Genomic DNA, 19,143 nt, shown 5'->3' with positions numbered 1-19,143 from the left:
CCCCCCCCCCCGCACAGCCTGTACAAGAAGTGGCAGACAGATGATCCCACTCGCACCCAAATCCACCGGGAGATTACAGCAAAAACAGCCAACAAAGGTACTGCCATGGGAACAAGAGCAAGGAAGGAGCAAGCTGGCTGAACTGGGCCCTGGAAACCAGACACGCGGGGTTCACTGGTGGTGTCTGAGGAAAAACCCAGTATCAATGGTGGATTTTTCCCTACATGGCAGTGTTTTTTCCCCCCTAACAAAGAGAAAAGGCTTTTGAAGCGCTGAAACAAACCAGCTTGCACCTCAGCTACACGTCCGCTCAGAAGCAGGAGCCCAGCCTTCCGCTTACTGGATTTACAGCAACACTACTCAAACACACACCAGGAGCTGTGGGACAGAGGTGGCCTCCTGCCCATTTTACAAACACAAAAATAGATATAGTAACAACTGGAGGACAGAGCCAGTATGAATGTTGATGCCCCTGGTTTGTAAAGTGAACCCCACAACCCCCCTCCGCTCTAGGGGCTGCAGACCGTCACTGCAAGGTGAGGTATTCACCTGGTATCCGGCCTTTTGGACCAGAGTCGTAGCACAAAGCCTGCCAGCCTGCATGTTTATGCAACTCGGAAAGAGGCAGGGGAGGGAGAAGGAGAGGGGGTGGCCCAGTAGCCAAGCTGCTGCGCAGGGAGTGCAGCTTGTCCCATTGCTCCATCTCCAAGCTGCTCTTGGTTTGAGTGGGAAGAGAATAAGAATAGAACAGCTACAGGCTCCAAAAGGTGATGTAAATGTGTTGCTGTGGGCAGATCTGCAAAAATATCTGCTGATACTTTTGTCTTATTTCAGGACATGAACGAACAAACAAATGACAAAGATTCTTACCTATAATTTCCCTTTTTGCTCAGCTGCTCTTTAAAGTGCCCAAGTGTCAGGCTCTGGGCCTTTAACATTCTCCTGTAGGGAATTTCTTCTCCGCAAAAAAAATAGGTGACAACCAACTCACTAGACTGAGAGGTGTGAACAACCGGGAGTTTCTTTGGCTCTTTGTGACTGTAAAACAAAAACAACACACACAAAAACTCTATTTTTCCACTTGAGAACAAGCAGTTTCACTGCGCTCAGTCTCCACGTAATGCTGGTCAGAAATACAGTGGGTGTGACCTGAAAGTCAGATATTCCTGTACTCGAGGTGAATTTGTCATGCTGTGTTTGCACAGCACTTAGCCCTGTGGGATGCTGGGCTCTGACAGCAGCTCCTGGTTGCTTTGATGGTGGAAATATCAGCATCACAAAGCGCCCAGCCTCAGGGTGCATCTGAGCAGCAGAGACTCAGTCCCAGTTTGTGGCTGGGAGAACTGAGGTTAGGAACTTGCTGTAAAAATCAGGACCAAGGTCCAGCTGAGCATGCATGGGGCTCACCATAGGCTAAGTACCTCCAAGGCCCAAGCCCTCTACGTGTCGGATTTTAAAAGATTCATTTCATCTCCCTTCACACAAAGCATCTGACGGGCTTCTTTCTCATGCACAAATCTACCTGCAACCAGCAACAGCTAACAGTAAAATTACTCCAAGACTATTTCACCTGAAGTACACAGGTGAGCTTATTTTTACTCAGGAACAGCAAGGCTAAAATTAACCAGATCTTGTCATTTGAAATAAGGAACCCTTCTTAAAGGATAATTAAAACAATATTACACAGCAAAATGGCAACGCTCTGGTGAATGCCATGCAGCCAAAGCTACAACTGCTTCTGAGGCAATGTACACTTGGCATGTCAAAAGGTCACAAAGTGTTAGTCCGCAGTAATTTAGTCTTCCTAATTTGTTCTAAGTCTTTGTAGAGTGGCTTCAGAAAAAAAGCTGCTAGCAAAGACAGCTGGTGGACTTAAGGTCAACCAATTAAAAATGAAAGGCTCTAGTCAGGTGGCTCAGTCTGGACTTCAAACATTACTCATTGCTTAAGATGAAGAGGGTAAGAAAGAAAACTTTAATTATTTAGGCCATTTTAGACCTCTCTGTAGCAGATTTCTTGTTAAAAGAACCATCCTGTAATTAGACTAATCCAATCTTTGTCCACTTTACAGGAATGCAAGTTAAAAAGAGCCAGAGACAAGATTTGAAAATGTTTTGTTCTTTCTTTAAGAAGAATGTTTGAAAGACTAAAACTTCAGATAGAAAAATTTCCTCTCTTTTCAAAGCACAATCCATTTAATGAAAATAAAATTATTATAATATACATTTCCCAATCCTTTAATCCGGGTGCAATACTCACTCTTCTGTCGTTAGACTTGCATTGCAAAAAGGGGTGTTTCCCCCCTGAACAGCAGCGGAGTGGTTTCGATCCCTCTGCTGATTTGAGGTTGAACATCTGAAGGGGGGGGGGGGGGACAAATGGGGGAAAAAAAAAAAATCTTTTTAAAAATTGGTGAAATACGATCTTCTTAATTGAAATCTCCTGTGGGTCGTTAAGTTCGCTCTTTGTATCAACCCTCATATGTTGTAAACAATCAAAGGGAGAATTAAAAATGCTGTGGGCTAATGATCCTTCCATACCCCAATGAATGATAACCAGTCCAATTCTCCGCTTGGTATGTAGCTGGAGTCCGGCCCAGAGGAAAAATGGGCAAATTGCAGCCATCAAAAGAGTGGAAGTAATAGCCTAGGACTCAAACTATTTGTGCCGGGGTAGGGTGGGGTTGGAATAAGGAGGCTCATCCTTGGGGCTTGGCCAAGCTGTGCCGTCATGCATCCCCACGGTCCAGCCCCATTCCTGATCTGGACCTCTACCTACACCGTGAGGAAGACACCGTCCACGCGTTCACACGCGCCTGCTACAGCCTTGGTAGCTCTCAGCCTCCGTTAGGGTGAAGAGCACAACCAGCACCCAGCAAACAGCCCTGGCTGAGGCTCCTACCCCGGGCAAACCCCTACCGCTCCCCCAAATCCCAGCACCAACCCCAGCTGGGGCCACCCCGTCCCTCCTGCCGCCGTTACCGTTGCTTCTGAGGCTTGGAGACTTCGGCGAGCCGGCGACACGCTTCCTCCAACTGGGCGAGGGTGTTGGGTGGGGTGAGCGGGGGCATGGTGGGGTCCTGGACGAAGGGGTGGGCGGGCTGCACCCCGCGCGGGTGGCTGCCGGTCCCCCAGGGGTGGTGGCGGCCGGGGCGCTCGCTGGGGGCCCCCTTGGTGAAGTCGGAGCTGTAGGCCTTCTTTGTGCTTTGTGTGCTTGGGGAGGGGAAGAAGTCGGGTTAGAAAAGCTGGAAAATATGACTTTAATAGCAGCTCCTATTCTGCTCGCTCCCTCTCAAAAGTCTGTCATAACATGAAAGGAGGTTTATTGCCAAAAACATGACATTTTTGTGGTTTTTCTGGTTCTGCGGAACAGCTTTTATATTAAACCGGAGGAGCAAAGAGTCTCATTTGTTTTTAGCGATTGTAAAAATAGACAGCCCATTTAATATATAAATATTTACCGGGAGCGATATTGCTGTAGACAGCTGCGTATTTACCTATGGGGCTTGTGCTTATTTTGTCTCTCACTCTCCAGCATCCACTGCCAGACGTTCTGCGCCCGGTCCGCCTCACCGCCAGGTAGCTGCACCCCTCCGGGGCCGGGCAGCCCCCCGTCCCCAGCCGGCAGGGCGATGCTCTCCGCTCCTCTGCCCGGCCTCTTGGTCAGCGTGCCCGTCCTGCTGGTGGCGAGAAGGGGACACGAGCCCATGGTTAGTCACCTGCACTGCACACCCCAAGCAGCACCCGACCACAACCCACCCAGCCCCCTGTGGTTCTCCCAGGCGATCCCACTGCAGGAGGAGGATGGGCTGGTGTCTTTTGGGTGGGTTTGATGGAGAAAGGCTCACGGCTTACCCAAAGGGCTCCAGCGGAGGGAGAGGTGGGTCCGTGCCTTTCAGGTGGCCCTTGCACTTGGAGAAGCAGTAGTAGTCGCTGCCGGCTGGGCAGCAGCACTGCGCCCGCTGAGCCGCCTCCGCTTCGATCTGCTCCTTCGTCTTGGGGACAGCGTGGTGGTGGATGTAGTGGTGGTGGACGTGCTTGGTGGTCTGCTTGGTGATAAATCCCTTGCCCAGGAGGGTGCAGGCGGCCGGCGAGGCCACACCGGGCTGCAGCTTGCCTCCCGGCAGGCGATCAGGGGAGCGGGCGCGGGGGCTGTGCCGGCCCATGCCGGGAGACTGGCAGCCGGGGGTCTTCAGCACGCGGGAGAGGTGCTCGTCCAGGATGGCCTGGGGGTCCTCCTCGTAGCTGCCGGACGGTAGGAGCGAGAGCGGGTGCTGCGGGTGCTGGGGGTTCACCATCTCCCGACTGCTCTGCAGGCTGGCAGGGAGCTCCGAGCCCTCCTTCTCCTCGTCCTGGAGGGGAAGCATCGGTGAGGAATAAATTTAAGAGGACGGGAAGCCAGTGAGACACAAGCTGGGACATCCCCCCCCGGCTTGCCCACCACAGAGCCATCCCACGGGAGTCACGCTCCTCCCTGTGTCCTCAGAGCAGGCAGGATACGGCCCCACTGCCCCCCCAGCCCAGCAGCATGCGGGATCTCTGCCCAGTCCCAGCAGGGTTAATCCTCCTACCTCCTTGATTTGCTGCAGCCTCTCCTCCAGACTGTCCATGGTTTCCTGCTCCTGCTTCAGCTTCTCCAGCCGGGAAATGAGCTCCGCAGCGAAGGCAGCCGGCTCCACCGGGGTCATCTCCTTGGGAAGCCGGTGGGTCCTCTACAAGGAGCGGGGACAGAAGGCACAAGGCATGTTTAGCGGGCGGCGCGGGGCGCGGGCGCTTAGCCGGAGCAGCATCGCCAGCCCCGCTCCGCTTGTTGTGTATCCATGTTTGGATGAAAAGACGACCGCAACTAGGCATGGTCTGCTCTGGATTTTTATGAGCTAGTGCTGTGGCCTCATGGAGTGACATCCTCCCCACCAGCGTTTGCCTTCGGCAGGAGCAGTTGGTCGCACTCTGAGGAACCCCCGCTTGTTCTCTCTGTAGTACAACCAGCCCATCAGTAGCTACTCTGAAGTAGAAAATCTTCAAAGACTGTTGTCAAACATCAAAAAAAAAAAAAACCTCTGAGGTGGGAGGGAGAGACTTTAACTCAAGGAATAAAGTGAGTATAAACAGAAAGGAGTTGGAAATTAAAAAAAATAAGATGGGGGAGAAAAAGGGAAAGAAAAAAAAAAAGAAGTCAAACGGTTGCAGATCAGAGAAGTACTGGTAATTTATTTCCTGGCTACACACTGGGCACCTTTGAGGTAGTGTTGTCTCAACAGTGTCCTAGATCTCTTCCCCCCCCTCCATCTCTTTGTACAGAAAATGAAGAAAGCTGCTGCAGGCTAGCGGTGCTACACTGCTGAGCTTGGCTGCCTCAAGCAGATCTATCAAGGGAAAAAGGGAACATCTCCAAATCAAGTGCAGAATATAAAAAGGCAAAACGAGAATTTCTGCCAAAAGAAGCAAACATGGTAGGGAAATGGGGAGGGGGGGAAAAAAAGGAAAAAGAAAGCACCCACCTGACTCTCCCCTCCTTCCTGCCACCCCCCCGCACCCCCATTCCACTCCCCCTCACCCCCACTTTCACTCTTTTTTTTTTTTGTTGAAAGCAGAAAGCTGAACTGCCAACTCTTTCACATACTACCCACCAGATGAGGTGGGGCCTCTCTCCGGCAACCACTTAGCTCCAGAAATGATGTGAGGGTAGAAAAAGGCCACTCTGCTGGAAATTGTCACTCTTACACAAGCTGGCTCTATTCAGTCCCTGATCAAAGCACTGCCTTACAGAGAAAGTCGATTTGCACGCCCTGGGACAAAATAATCTAATTTACAAGCTCAGGCTATAGAACTTTCTTTATGGAGGAAGGGAAAAAAATACCAAAAAGAAAAACCACATAAACCACCCCCCTCCACCAGAAATATCATCTATGATTTCTTGCTGCTTAAGACAGCAGAAAGAGGAATTTTAGCATATTAATCTCAAGACAAGATAAGTTTATACTTGTCTGTGTAAACAGTTTATTCACTGCAGGAATCAGGAGCCTGCGAGTCAACTGAATTAGCAAGTCAGCGAGTTAATTTTCAAGAGCGAGGCAACTCCACGAATGGACCCCCTCAAAGCAAGGCAGCGAGAGTTCTGAAGGCACATATTTGCTGCAAATGTTTCTCTTTCGGGAGAGCCTGCTTCCTGCCAGCTTACACATGGGGTGCTTTTGAAGGCTGAGGGCGATGCGTGCAAGGCAAACCCTGGTCTGTGCGGCACCGAGGAGGTGTCAAGGTGGTGCCCGGCTCCTGCACCTGCAGCCAATGCTCTGCCGGACCTCACCGCGGCATCCATGCTTGAATTTAGGCCAGGAGGGCAAATGCAGTGCCATGGAAGGGCCCTAATTAGCACCTGGCTTTCAGGCGATGGCCAGATGTGACTGTGCATAAGCAGGCTTCTGCAAGGTTGCTGAAAGCACACGGCTCCTGCCTGACGCTGAGCAAGACCTCTCTGGAAAAGCTCTGGCACCGGGTAAGGATGGAAACGCGCCCCTCCCCTGCTCCCGTCCCTCCACGTGTACCGACAGTCCCGGGGGGTTTGTCCCAGGCCCTGCAGCTCCCACCTGAACTTACCGGAAAATGAGGTAGAGAAACTTGACCGTTGGCCTTAACGCTCCGATGCATCTCCCTCTGGAGCTGCTTCTTGCTCCCAATTCTGTACGGGGGGATCCCATCTCTGCACACGGAAGAGAGGTCACCGTCAGCGGGGGCTCTTGGAGGCATGGCACGGCAGATCAGCCTGGCTTCCACGCCATCACCCCGTGCTCTAACCCAGCCAGTTCTCCATCAGCTCTAAAATACCCTGGGCGTGCTACAGGCCCGTGTTCCCAGATGTCCTGGGTGCCCTGGATGTCACCTGAGGCTAGGATAAGCCTCCAGCACCTGGTGGCTCGGCAAGGGGCTGTGTCACCATCTGCACAGCTGAGCAGTAACTAAGGAAGAGCTGAGAAGCAAGCTGAAGGCAACTCCACATGAGAAGACGCCCCAAAGATCCCATTAGCTTCACTTCCGAGGCATCTCCCTGAAAGGCCCTTCCACTGATAGGCTGAAGCTTCTGCCCTTCGGCTTAGTTGCAATTTTCACCACCAAATTAAGCTGAGACCACAACGTTCTTCTAGCCCTAAACCACCCCATGGGACATCGGCACTACGGAAACAAGAAGGAGGAGGCTGAAGATGGATGGCCACCAAAGGGCTGCTCCCCATCTCTGGCCCTACTGAAGCTCCGAGATGTTTCTCCTGCCCTGGGGCTGCCCAGCACAGGCTGGGCACCGCGGGGTGAAAGCACACGTGGGCCGTGCCCTTCGGCACAACATCGCTCCCCTCATGGCCAGGAAGCCACGAGGAGAGGCAGAAGAGGAGCACTGGTGCCAACAGAGCACTGCACGGCCTGCTCGAGGCAACGCGGGGCGTTCTCATCTGGCCACACAAAAAAAAATTACCACGGTTAGGATTAAAGGGCCTTCCGCAGACAGCGGGGACAACCGGAAGAGCGTGCCTGGAAATCCTGAATGTCTGATGCCACCCCTTCCCTCAGACTCGCAGAATAACCTTGATCTCCGGCCCAGTCCCTTTCATCCCTCTGCCCCCACACCTTACTCATCTCCAGAACAGCTCCTGCCCAGCAGAAAGCCGTGGCGGCCGAGCAGGCGGCAGCAGCCCGGCGTGCCCAGGGCCGCACTGGTGGTGCGACACGTTTCAGGTGCACGGCTAGAGCCAAGACGCGAGGGAACGCCATCCCGGGGTGCCAGGTCCCTTCTCTGGAGGTGGGTGGCTAGATCTTGCCACCCCATGCTCATGGGTTGAAGCACACTGTCTCAGGCCCTCGTGAAGAGCTCAGCTAATCCTTCAGTCGCTATTAGGGTGACTGTGTTAATGGGCAAGACTAAGTCGCAAAGCCCAGAGCGAAAGAGCAGAACAAATTCATCTTCGTGAACTTGGAAAAATCTTGATGATAAGAGAGAGCACGCCGGGAGCCCACAGCCAGTCCGTGATGCCACCCGATGATCACCAGGCTCCTGCAGCCGCAGCCCGTGAGCGTGCGCTGCGCTCCAAGTGAAAGGAGCTGATGGTGCCCGCTGCACACCACGGGGCTGCGGAGCGCCTTGTGGGGAGGCAGCTGGCCGTGGCCACCAACCGCAGCCGCTGGTGGCCCCCGGGTGTTTGTGCTCCGTGTGCGGGCACCCGACATGCTTGCATTAGGCTGGGGGAAGGATGGGGAGAGCAAATCTTGAGCAAAAGCCCAATGAGCTGCACCTTCAGAGCAGCATCTGTTCACTGAGGCTCACCGAGATATAGGGAACACCTCCAGTACACGGGTAAGGAGTAAAACGGACATTTTAAAGGTAAGTAAAAACGCCAGCGTGAGCACATTACATGCACACATACATAAAGGCCTAATCCCGTTAGCAGTCAATGACAGAGGAGGTGTCCTCCATCAGCGGCAGTCCCAGAGGCCAGAGGGGAAAGCAGGGGGATGCTGAGGGTCTGTGCTCAGCTCAAGGCACCCAAGGACACGATCAAGGGACGAGGGGGAGCTCCCCACCTCCCTCCCTCTGGGTTTGCCAGCAGGAGATGCCGTCCCCAGCCCTTGTACCAGGCTGGGCGCACCTCTCCTTGCAGGGTGTCCCCGTGCTCCCTGCGCTGCGGGACCATCTCTGCCCAAAGGGACGGGCCTGGGCTGAGCTATGGAGCAGGAGCTCCGAGCAGGAGCCAGGCAGGGTGGCTCGAAAAGGAGGAAAAAAACCAAGGCCCTGCAGCAGCCGACTGCAGAGCGCGGCCCCTCTCTTTATTTAAGATTGGCCCTTGTTCAGGTCGGTATGAAGGCCGCTCCTTTCCCCTAAACCTCCTCTGGTTGCACAGCGGAGCCCCAGATCAAGCCTCCAGCTCCCTGCTTTTACAGCCCTGCCTTGTCAGAAGAGTTTTACAACTTGTAACAAAGTGCAGAATTAAAGGGAAAAAGGAAGGTATTTCACTGTGATGGGAAGGCAGTGCAGCTTGGGAAAGTCAGCCTGCAGAATGAGGAGGGACTTTTATAGCCAGTTTGATGAGTGCTTTCTAAATCTGGGCCTTCCACATGAAATGGGGGAGAACGGACAATGCCAGATTAGAAGGGCTGAACAAAATGTGGCCACCTACAGCAGGAGGGCCAGGCGGGTAGAGCTGGAGCCAGGCTCAGTACAGCCAAGAGATACGGTGGGGGGCAAAACCCCGACACTGAAATAGACCCCCCCGATGAGGAGAAAGTGCCTTTAAAACGAAAAGGCTCCAGCAAAGAGCACGGGTTTAGAGTCAATGCCAAGCAAGAAGGTGCTCCTCTAGGTGCAGCCTCTCCCCACACTCCAGCAGCAAACATTTGCACTCACCTTCTTGGCTACTAAAGGCTGCGGGCTGAAGAGCTACAGGATTTAGGCACTAAATAGTAGAGTTTAATTATAAACATTTCAGCTAACCAGGCTGGGACTAAGCCAATCTGTTTCTGGGGGAAATACTAGTTTGAAGTCTTCTACCCAGTCAGCTGCCATTTAAGCTGAGCCAATTATCTTAGCCTTTTGACTCAGATGTGCCTGACCTAACCTGAATGTAGTTTTACTGCTGCTTTGAAATATCAGACTCATGCGCATATGCATTCACTCCCATCTTCATTTGGCAACGGCTCTGAAACAAGCCTCTGATCTTGCCAACATCAAAAGCCTGGTTTGTAAGATAAGGTAATATTTGAAGTTTGCTCAGCAGCATTCCCCTGTGTCCAAAGTAAATCCATAAATAAGATATAAGCAAATAAAAAAAAATCCCCTTTCCTTCCCCGCCCCCCCCAATCAAGAAATGGAAATACAAATTTGCATGATGCTTTGTGGCTATTACAAAACATACACAGGGGCTGATCCCTGGCATCTATCATAGCAAAGAAGTACGAAAGGCAGCTTGTGCGTTATTTGGGGACCTCTCCTAAGTCCGGCACAGTTGAGGTTTAGATATATTTTAAAAAAACTGACTTTGCTGTTATGTCTGACAGACTTTTCCAGAACAAGTTTTTGCTCTTCAGTCGATACCAGCGTAAGCCAAAAGAACTCATTTCCATTCGCACTGACGGAACAGAATAAAACCGGGTCCCCTGTTGAGAAGTGGCAAAGCCTGGCAGCAGGAGAGCACCCTGGCACGGCCTGCAGAAGCACGGCGGGCTTGTGCCCCCACCGCACGCACGGTGCCTTCAGGAACCGGCAGAGCCAGGTGCCAGGAACGGCTGCTAATCCCAAATGTTTTACTGCGATCTTGGCAGCAGCCCTCCGTCTCCGTAAAGGAAGTTTTACATCAGCCTTAACTCCAGCCGGGCCTCAAGAAGTGCCAATTTACCTCTCCCACTTCCAAAACACAACCGGCCCGGTACCCGCCCGCCCCCAGCCCCGCAGATGGAGCGGGGACGCCCGGGAGCTGGCTCCGCAGCAGGACCCGGCCCTTTGGCAGGGCTGCTCCCAGCCCCGCCGTGCTGCCCCCCCAGCCGCCCCCCAACCTGGAGCTGCGGGCAGTTTAATCAGCCAAGCTTCCCCAAACTCTCACAGCCTGCACGGGCTATTGTTATGGCAGGAAAAAACAGGCAGGCTTCTTTCATGCGCTGCTTTATGGGGAGCTCCTATTCACTTGTTCAAGGAAATTTCAAAGCGGGCTGCTACCCTCTTATCCCCGCTAAGCTCCCCTGGACTAACAATGGGCTGAAAGCGATTCAGTTAAGCCTTTCATCCACCATGCACTTTATTTCTCACTCAGTGCTCTCATCTGTATAAGGCCTACAATTGGCATTGCTGTGAAGAGAGGGTATAATCCTAGCCCTGTGAATCCCAAGTGACCCTACACTGGTCCAGAAATGACTAACCCAGTGAATGCTCTGTTGACACATGATCACATACAACCAGAGCCAGTAAGAAGAAATAAAGAAGTCACCCTATGATTCAGCTCTTTTATTTAATGCCAATATTGTTCAATAAGGGAATCTAGTGGGACAACAAACTATTTTTTTCCATAATATCAGTTCAAAACACACTTGTGCATTAAAAAAAAAAAAAAAAAAAAAAAGCTTTTGTTTATGCATCAAGGATTTTTGGTAAATCCTGTTCCCCATTGTGCAGCATCATGCAGCACTGCTGACTTAAAAAGCCCAGAATGCAAATCTCCCTGAGGAGTACACGGGAATCACTGGCCACAAGTGACAGAGGCGCTGAGGGAGTTGCACTGGTGAGACGCAGAGCACAGCACTGTTATCTGGCAGGTTGGTTTTTCCAGAGGACTTGTACTTAAGTGAAGATCATGAGACACAAACGGAAGCAGCTGCCTTCTATCCAGTTGAAGAAAATGGTCCTTGAGAGCACTATGCGAGCCCTACTGTCTCTTCTACCCCCAGACACAAAAGCCCCGTTCCTCTCCTGCTGGGGAAGGCAAACTGAGGAAGAACAGTCCCACAACTTACTCCCAGCTGCACACTTCTCAGCAGAGTCGGGAGGAAAACACAGATCCTGCAGTTCCTGGGCTCAGCCACAAAACCACCTCTCATCCCTACCCTCCTGACACACTCAGCCCTGCTCCACGCAGCTCCATTCAAATGGCCCTTTGAAGACTGCCCCAGCCACACTAGATGAGCAGCTATTTGCCCCTTCAGGTCACCGGCCCTATTAATGTACGTTCTGCCATTACCAATGAACCTTAATTACAGCAAGTACTTCCTACAGGAAGCAATCTCCTTCTCTTTGATGACTGATAACTAGTGAAGGAAGCCTGGCCTTAAGACAGAAGGCACAGGGAGATACACCCCTGGGTTAGTCAGGCGGCACTGCCAGCACAGGGGAAAACACGTTTCCTCAGCTGCGGCTGCACAAGGGCAACAGAGGGGTTCAGCACCTTACCCCATCCAGAGCCTACGGCACCAGCACGAAGCACGAGGCTGCCAGGCCTTGCTACGCCCCCCGGTTTGGCAGGACCCTCACTCCCAGCAGTCCCCACCACGCATCAGCACGGATTTGCAGATGGCACATCCCAAAGGGCCCGAGCAGGACGGGATACTTACACGCTGCTGTCCGTCATCGACATGGAGTCATCCGTCAGGGCATCACTGGATATTTCACTGTCGTTTGCGCTCGTTGCGGGGGCAAAGACATAGCCGGAATTCACATGGTAGGGGTTAACGGGATCGTTCCTCTTGAAGGACCTAGGGATGAGCAGAACAGGAGTCCAGTTACCAGTCGGGCTTGGGCTGGAGGACAGCACACAAGTTTAAGGGCAGCCCTCGCCTTTTGGGAACCACGTTCACCGGCTGCTCAGGCTCCTGAGGAGCATCCAGCCATCCACTGCCTGGGCAGCATCTAAGAGCATCCAAAGAGCAACCTTAAAGATGTTGTTTTGGCATTGGCCATGCAGTTTAGAAAATCCCATGGAGCACCCCTGGGCACTCTGACACCTTCACAGCTGCTCCTTAGAGCTTGGTGCTGCTCTGCTGAGGCCGGCGGGAGCTCTGCTGTTGGCATCAGCAAGCACAAGATCAAGAAGTTCAGAGCTCAAGTCCCACTGCAAGCTGCTGAGGGACCAGCTAATAAATGCCTCGATCTCCTGAGTACAGGAGTTAGGGGCGCTCTGGGAGAACGAGCCATGGTATCTGTGCGGCCTGCCACAGAACTGCCCGGATCCGCTGGGGCAGGACCACCGTGTGTCACGGCGAGCATGGCCACAGCCGCCATCCGCTGCCTCCAACTTGGCCTCCCAGAGGGCTGCCATCCTCCCCGCACTCCAAAGAGGCCCATTTCAAGGGGAAGCGACTGCTTCCTCAGTTTGGGGTTTGTTATGCTCAGGGCTGGCTGAGGGGAGAGGAGGATGGGAGGGCAGGACCAGCTCGATATGCTAAGGGCGGCGCTTTGAAGGGGAAGGTGACAGCGGCTCGCGTTAACGGCTGCCAACACCAACACCACGGGCTTGGCAAACCCAAAGCCCCACCGGGCCGTCTGAGCTGAGCACCCAGCGCAGACACAAGGAATTCCAGGCAATGGCACGGCAGGGTCACCGTGTGGGGGAACCGGGTGTCCCTGTGCCCACTGAGGGCCACCTCCAGCGCCCCCGAGGCCCCAGGCAGGATCAATAGACATATCTTGGGCAGGCGATAAGGGGATTACGCGGGGAGCTTCTAAAGCTGCGTGTTAAGGTGCACATTTTGTTCCTCTGCGAGGGAAGATGGGGTTGTTAAGCTTCCGCCTTTGTATATCAAAGCAAAGGGCCTTGTCATCTGATAAGGACTGCTGATTTTAATAATTAGGGCCACTTACCCAGGACTTGGGGGCCTAAGGAATGTGCCAGCAGGCTCGGCAGGTTTTTTAATGGGCTTTCAAGCTCCCCACCCCCACAGCGGGGCTGGAGGGGCCGGGGCTGGATGCAAGTGAGCAGCAGAGCGGCCCTAATGGGGAGCAGCAGAGCCCTCCTGCCGCTACCCACCCTATTGCTACCCACCCCACCGCCTGTCCCGTGCCCCTGCCCGGGCTTTGCTCCCCTCTCACAAACATCCAGCCTGCCCCACCGCCATGCACGGGAGAACAGGAGCCTTTACAAAGGCTGAAGTTAAATAAAAATAATGAAAAAGGAAAAAACAAAACAAAACAAACAAACAAAAAAACAGGAGGGGGAAGCATGGGGGAGCTGATGGGCCTCTCTGGTATGAGGCACGGGGCTGGGGCTGCTCGCAGGTATTCAGCCCAGCCGGGGCTGCATTCCTTTCTGAGGGAGGCCAAGACGTTTCTGATGAGGAGATCAAGATGTTAAAAAACATATAGCCAAAAAAAAAAAAAAAAAACACCAACGAGATAGTGAGGAATGCCACAGGAAAGAAGTTAAATCTTCAAAGATGAATTAATTCCACATGTGGGCGAAAGCTCAGTTATCCCACTACTACTCCAGAAAAGTTCCTCTAAAAACCTGCAGCTTTCTGCTCCGCATCAGGGGGACGTGGAGCCCCCGTGACACCGCCCAGGTCCTCGGGGGGCTGCAGGGCTGACTGTGCACGGGATGCAGCTCATCATGACTTTGACTTGAAACCAGCTTGGGTCTTAGCGGAGCATCCGAGGACCATGGGGCATGGTGGAGAGGATGCTCCACAAGGCTCGGTGCCCAGGACGGTCCCCAGCCCAGGACCGCTGCCCTGCCCAGAGGGGCCTGGCTTCTCCCAGGCCGAGCCAGGAGGGCTGTGTTCCCATGCTCTCCCCGAGGATGCGATTGCTGGAGAAGCTGCGGTGGGGGCGGAGGCAGCGGCTCCATATGAACACAGCACAGGGAGAGGAGGTGTGTCCAAACGCAGCGTTGGGGAAGATATAATTGGAGAAAGTGGCCAGAACTAACTCATCTTCCCAGTCAGCACCGGGCTGCAGCACTGCCTCACCTACCAAAACCCCACCGACACAAAACCCCCCAAAGTTTACATATTTTTTAAAGCAGGCCCCCCTTCACCACAGCACCCTCCTGAAATCCCCACACACCTCAAGCAAAACAGCCCCCGCCGCTTTTCTCTGTTCAAGTTTTATTTTAATTCGACCACCTTACTCCAGTAATTGCCCCCAGATGCACCGAGCTGCCTGCGAGGGTTTTAAATTCCAGGGGAAAGCGGTGGGCTCCTGCCACAGATGCACACCCCCCCCCCCCCCCCCGGCCTCCAAACCCCGCGTGCAAAGTGTTTTCAGCTGTCAGGTAGCAGTTGCTCTGGAGCTTCAAGGAGAATGCCTGATGCTTCCCCAGCTATTCTTACCCTGATGCGTTAGGCCCCAGGCACACCAGAGGTGTAACACGGCCATGAAAAAGTCAGGGGCTCTTGGTCCTATCCCCTGTTACCAGGGTGCAGCTGCAGAGTGGCTTTTTTTTTTTTTTTACTGCCAAACTCCACTTCTTAGAAGCGAACGCGCTCTGGCAGTTCAAACCAGAGATTTATACAGAGAAGTGAAAATCTGCAAGGAGCGTTTTGAGGCAAAACTGAATCTCATTAAGTATTTTCTTGGGACAAACATCAGCGGGCAATCGCAGGTTTAAAGGCAAAAAAGGAAAAAAATGCGTGCACAAGCATGAAAAAAAAAAAGTGTATTTTAACAAAACTATGTTAATCACAGCTCCCATGCTCTAATTGTAGAACTCTGCTCGGAGCATAGCTTTACAATGGCATCATTTACTTTGATAATTGAAGCCAAACTCGGTTCCAATAACTTCACACAAAACGAGCTCCACCGGCGGGTTCTTTCAAAGGCCAGGAAGCCCTCGGAGCCGGCAGAAGGCCATCTGCAAGCCCCAGCCTTCCCCGAGCAAGGCCAGCCCCACTGATGTTAGAGCCGAGAGCTTAATGGGAGGCAGATGAGTCCACCTTGGCCTGAACAAAAACACACTGTGCGGCGGCGCTGCAAAGGAAGGAGCCCAGCTCTGTGTACACAAACTCGCGCGTGATAAATTTAGAAGCGCATATAAATAATAGCTGGAATTCCTGGACAATGGGGCCAGGTCCAGCGCTCTCGGGGAGGCCGGTTTTAACCTCACCGCAACATACAGGGGAGGGCAGTGGCTCTAAAGGACGAGAGCTCTCTAAGTTGAGAATATTTCCTGTATTGGGACTCCAAATATACAAGCAGCAATTTGCATGCACGTGCCTGCTTCGCAGCCAGGCGCAAACGCTGTGTTTTCACTTCACTTCTGTTCCTGGCCGTTACTGATGCTGGGGCCAAAGTCCTGCAGCTCGCACGGTTCCTGTGGTCTCCAGCTTGCCATGGTTTTGGCCGTGACTCCGTGCCCTGGGATTTCCAGGTGGTCTCCCATCCAAACAGTGGGCTGGCCCCAGATTGCTCAGCTCCTGGGATCAGGTGCACTCAGCCCGGCTTTTGCTGCCATGGTCACATCGAAACCCACAGAAGCAAGTGGGAAGAGCCTGCACAGCACTTCCAGAACGTAACACGCTGGGGAGGAGAGCAGGAATGCTTCAATTCCATCGCACATACTAGGAGGGAGGTGTGGTTTGGCCACTCACCAGGAAAGACTATGTGCAAGCTTCAGCTCCAATCCTAAATGCAATCCTAAATGCTGAGTGATGAGAGAGAACCCATCCGTATGCTCATCAGCTCCTAGCACATGCACACACAAGTGGTTTCACAAGCGGACAGCTCGGGGAGGGACTGAGAAGCATCTCAGCTTGACCTCCCTCTCTTTGCATTGAGATCTCTTGGCCCCATGGAGAGCTAACGCTCCTGGAAATTCAACAGAAGGTGATCAAAGCCAAACGCACCACCTCATGTCCTGGGAGGGTAGAGCTGATGTGAGGAGCAAGCTGCACTAATCCTTGGACAAAAAAAAGGGAAAAAAGACAAGGAAAAAAAACAAACAGCACTAATCAGGCAAGCAGCCACAGTTCTGTGAGAGCTCTCACGGACAAGGAGCATGTGGGCTTGCAGCAGGGCCTGCAGCACTGCTAGGACGTTACAGCCAAGCCCTTCCAGCTCTGAATACCAACAAAGGCTGCAAGATAAAAGCATCCAACATCCCCCTCCTGTAAAGCAAGCGAAGGGCAGCAGTTCAAACCAAGTTCTGCAGAACAGCAGATGCTCAGGCAGCAACACAGAGAGGCACGAGACGAGGATCCCCAAAAACCCCACGTCCTCCACACGCCAGCTGCCAAGCGGTGCCTCCGCCCCACGACATCTCGCAGCAGGAGAGCCCCCGAGGCCACGGCGGGACGGGGCACGTCCCTCCTGTCCCACACCCACGCTGCCGGCTGTCACCCCTCCAGCAGAGAAGGACCAAAGCCGCCTCTCGCTCGGCCTCGCAGCATCGCCCCTGCAGCCCTGAGGAGCCCTCCCAGCTCCTGCTGGGGCAGGAGGAGGCTCAGGCTCGCAGCCCCGCGAGCTGCTCGGCACCAGGAAGCCCTGCACAGCTGGAAGCTCTCTGCAGGGCAGGAGGAGAGAGCACTCCAGCACAGCCTCCCCTGCGAGGCAGAGTGCAGCCCAAAGCAGCCCGATGCCCTTTGATGTTCATGAATCACAGACACGCTCTCAAAATTCCTGTAAACGAGATGTCAAACACTTACCATAGCAAAACCCAAACTCCTCGTCCAGCAGACAGGAGCACACATCTGCCAGCAGAGCCCTCTCCTCTCAACCCTGATTCAACCAGCCACATTTATGGTAAGGGTGGGGAGAGGAAAGAATACATTTTCAGAGGATTATACAACTCATCATTTGCTCATCAGAGTCTCTCTTCCCCATCCCCCTTCTCTCAGAGAGGGCTCTTGCTCTCCTCACCCTCATCCCACCTTGCCACCACTGCTTCCAACAAAAGAGAGGGGTCAGGGTGGCAGACGTGCCCCTACCACGGGCACGAGAAGACTGTGCCATCCCATAACCCGCACCATCCTCTCCAGCTGCCATTAGGCACAACCACATCTCGCAAGCCTAACTCCGAGGACACAGCCAGGAGGAGAGCACCAACGAGCTGCTCTTACTCCACAGCCGGGATGCCTGCACTACCTTCAGTGCCTCAAATTAGGTATCCCTCTGCATGCGTCGGCTCACAGCCACCCTCAATGGCTCTGACATGACACCAACCACGAACGCGATGAGAGAGGCTGCGTATCACACACGCACAGCCAGAATAAAAGATTTTCTGCAAGTTGCACAGTTTGATGTACCAAGTGCATACATTTCCTGCTCCACGACCGCACAATTGCTTCCCACATAACCAACGTAGTTAAACGCTGGCTGATGGTGGAGCTGGTGAACTAGGAGGTTACATTATTCATGTGTCTCTGTGAACCTCTCTACTACTGCGCTTAATAGGTTTGAAAGTTGAACCAATAATTAACGTATGTCCGGAGGACATAGTTGCTCTGAAGTTTTTGATCTATAAGAGAACTGAAAGAGCCAATAGAGCTCAAGAGCACAGTATCTTGTTTTCCCTCTGCAGAGAAGGGAAAAAAAAAAAAAAAAAAGGAAAAGCCAACGCCCCCCAAATTCCACAGCACTCGGAGGTGCATGAAGCACCCACGTCCCCTGCGAGCCCAGCCTTCCCCGGCCTCGCTGCTCGCCGCCCAGCACGCCGCTCCACAAGCAACCTCCAAGTCCTCAAAGTTCACACAAAGCCCGATTTCCACAGCTTCCCTTACCTGTAGCCGTTCTCGATAGTTTCCGTAGCTCTGACGTTCGCTGTAACCCTCAACGTCTTGCTGGATAGTCCAACCACTGAAGGCAGGATTTTGTTTTTGAAGTCTGCACAGCTCCATTCCTCTTCTTCATTCAAGGTCGGGAGATAGCCACAGACAACTTTTAAGCTCCCCAGTCCGCTGCTGTTCATGTAAGCAGGATTCTCTCCTCCACTCCTTACATATTCGAGGTATATATCAGAAGTTAGAAACATCTGGTAAGCATTTTCCTCCATCACAGTCTGAATCTCAGTCTGTGCCTGATCAAACATGATAGAATCTATCTGCTGCTTCTTGATGCTATCCCTTATGTAGGTCTTAGTAGCAGGCTTGAGCTGCTTGGAGACAATGCTGTTGTTCTCGATGTACCTTTTGTATATAGCTTTGGCTACTCTCAAAGTTTTGGTATCCTTAAGGTCCATCTGCCTGAAGCCATTGCAGGCAAACCAGAAGTCTAAGGTATCCACACATTTTTCCCTTTCCAAGAAGGTCCGAAAAAGATAGGCACCATCTTGATCTCCCAACAAGGAATGCAAGGATTTGGTCCATCTGGCCAGAGGGGAGTCTGGAGACGCGCTGCCTTCCGGCTCCCCGAGCCCGTTCTCATTCCTCCTCGGGGCAGGAGGCACCGGCATGGCCTTGAAGCTTTGGCTTTTCACGAGGAAGGAGCTGGCGGGCTGCGGGCATGGTGCCTCTCCTTCCTCCCCCGGGACAGGGGGCCGGGGGGCGTCTTCCCTGAAGCTGCTGCTGGGGTCTGGGAGGTGGGCGAGGACCACGGCGCTGCTCATGGCTCCGGAGCCCGGCGGGGAGAGGGGCTCGGAGATCCTGCAGGAGCCGCCTGCGCCTCTGCCTGCCTCTCGCTCAAGTCAGCAGGGGATCCTCTGAGCCTCCTCTCTGCAAAGGGAAAAAGAAAAGGGGGGGGGGGGGGGGGGGG

The 19,143-nt window shown here is 53.3% G+C and overlaps 1 protein-coding gene across 2 annotated transcripts in view; it reads right to left on the bottom strand.

Annotated features, from left to right (window-relative positions):
• The window catches only part of AXIN2 (axin 2), a 23,362-nt gene extending 4,259 nt beyond the window's left edge, over positions 1-19,103 (bottom strand). Inside the window, exons 1-9 of one of the 2 annotated variants that reach the window (XM_035342388.1) lie at positions 18,174-19,103; positions 12,078-12,218; positions 6,597-6,699; positions 4,571-4,711; positions 3,855-4,351; positions 3,497-3,679; positions 2,982-3,212; positions 2,260-2,355; positions 871-1,038 (exon numbers count right to left, since the gene is read on the bottom strand). In XM_035342388.1, the coding sequence (XP_035198279.1) occupies positions 871-1,038; positions 2,260-2,355; positions 2,982-3,212; positions 3,497-3,679; positions 3,855-4,351; positions 4,571-4,711; positions 6,597-6,699; positions 12,078-12,218; positions 18,174-18,997 (2,384 nt within the window). In that variant the 5' untranslated portion in view covers positions 18,998-19,103. The remainder of the gene's footprint in view (positions 1-870; positions 1,039-2,259; positions 2,356-2,981; positions 3,213-3,496; positions 3,680-3,854; positions 4,352-4,570; positions 4,712-6,596; positions 6,700-12,077; positions 12,219-18,173) is intronic. The other variant, XM_035342389.1, reaches the window with a different exon arrangement.
• Between the last annotated feature and the right edge of the window lie 40 nt (positions 19,104-19,143).

This window comes from Oxyura jamaicensis, chromosome 18 (assembly GCF_011077185.1).
Source record: "Oxyura jamaicensis isolate SHBP4307 breed ruddy duck chromosome 18, BPBGC_Ojam_1.0, whole genome shotgun sequence".
Classification (NCBI taxonomy): domain Eukaryota; kingdom Metazoa; phylum Chordata; class Aves; order Anseriformes; family Anatidae; genus Oxyura; species Oxyura jamaicensis.
This window is presented reverse-complemented; position numbering and strand designations above follow the sequence as displayed.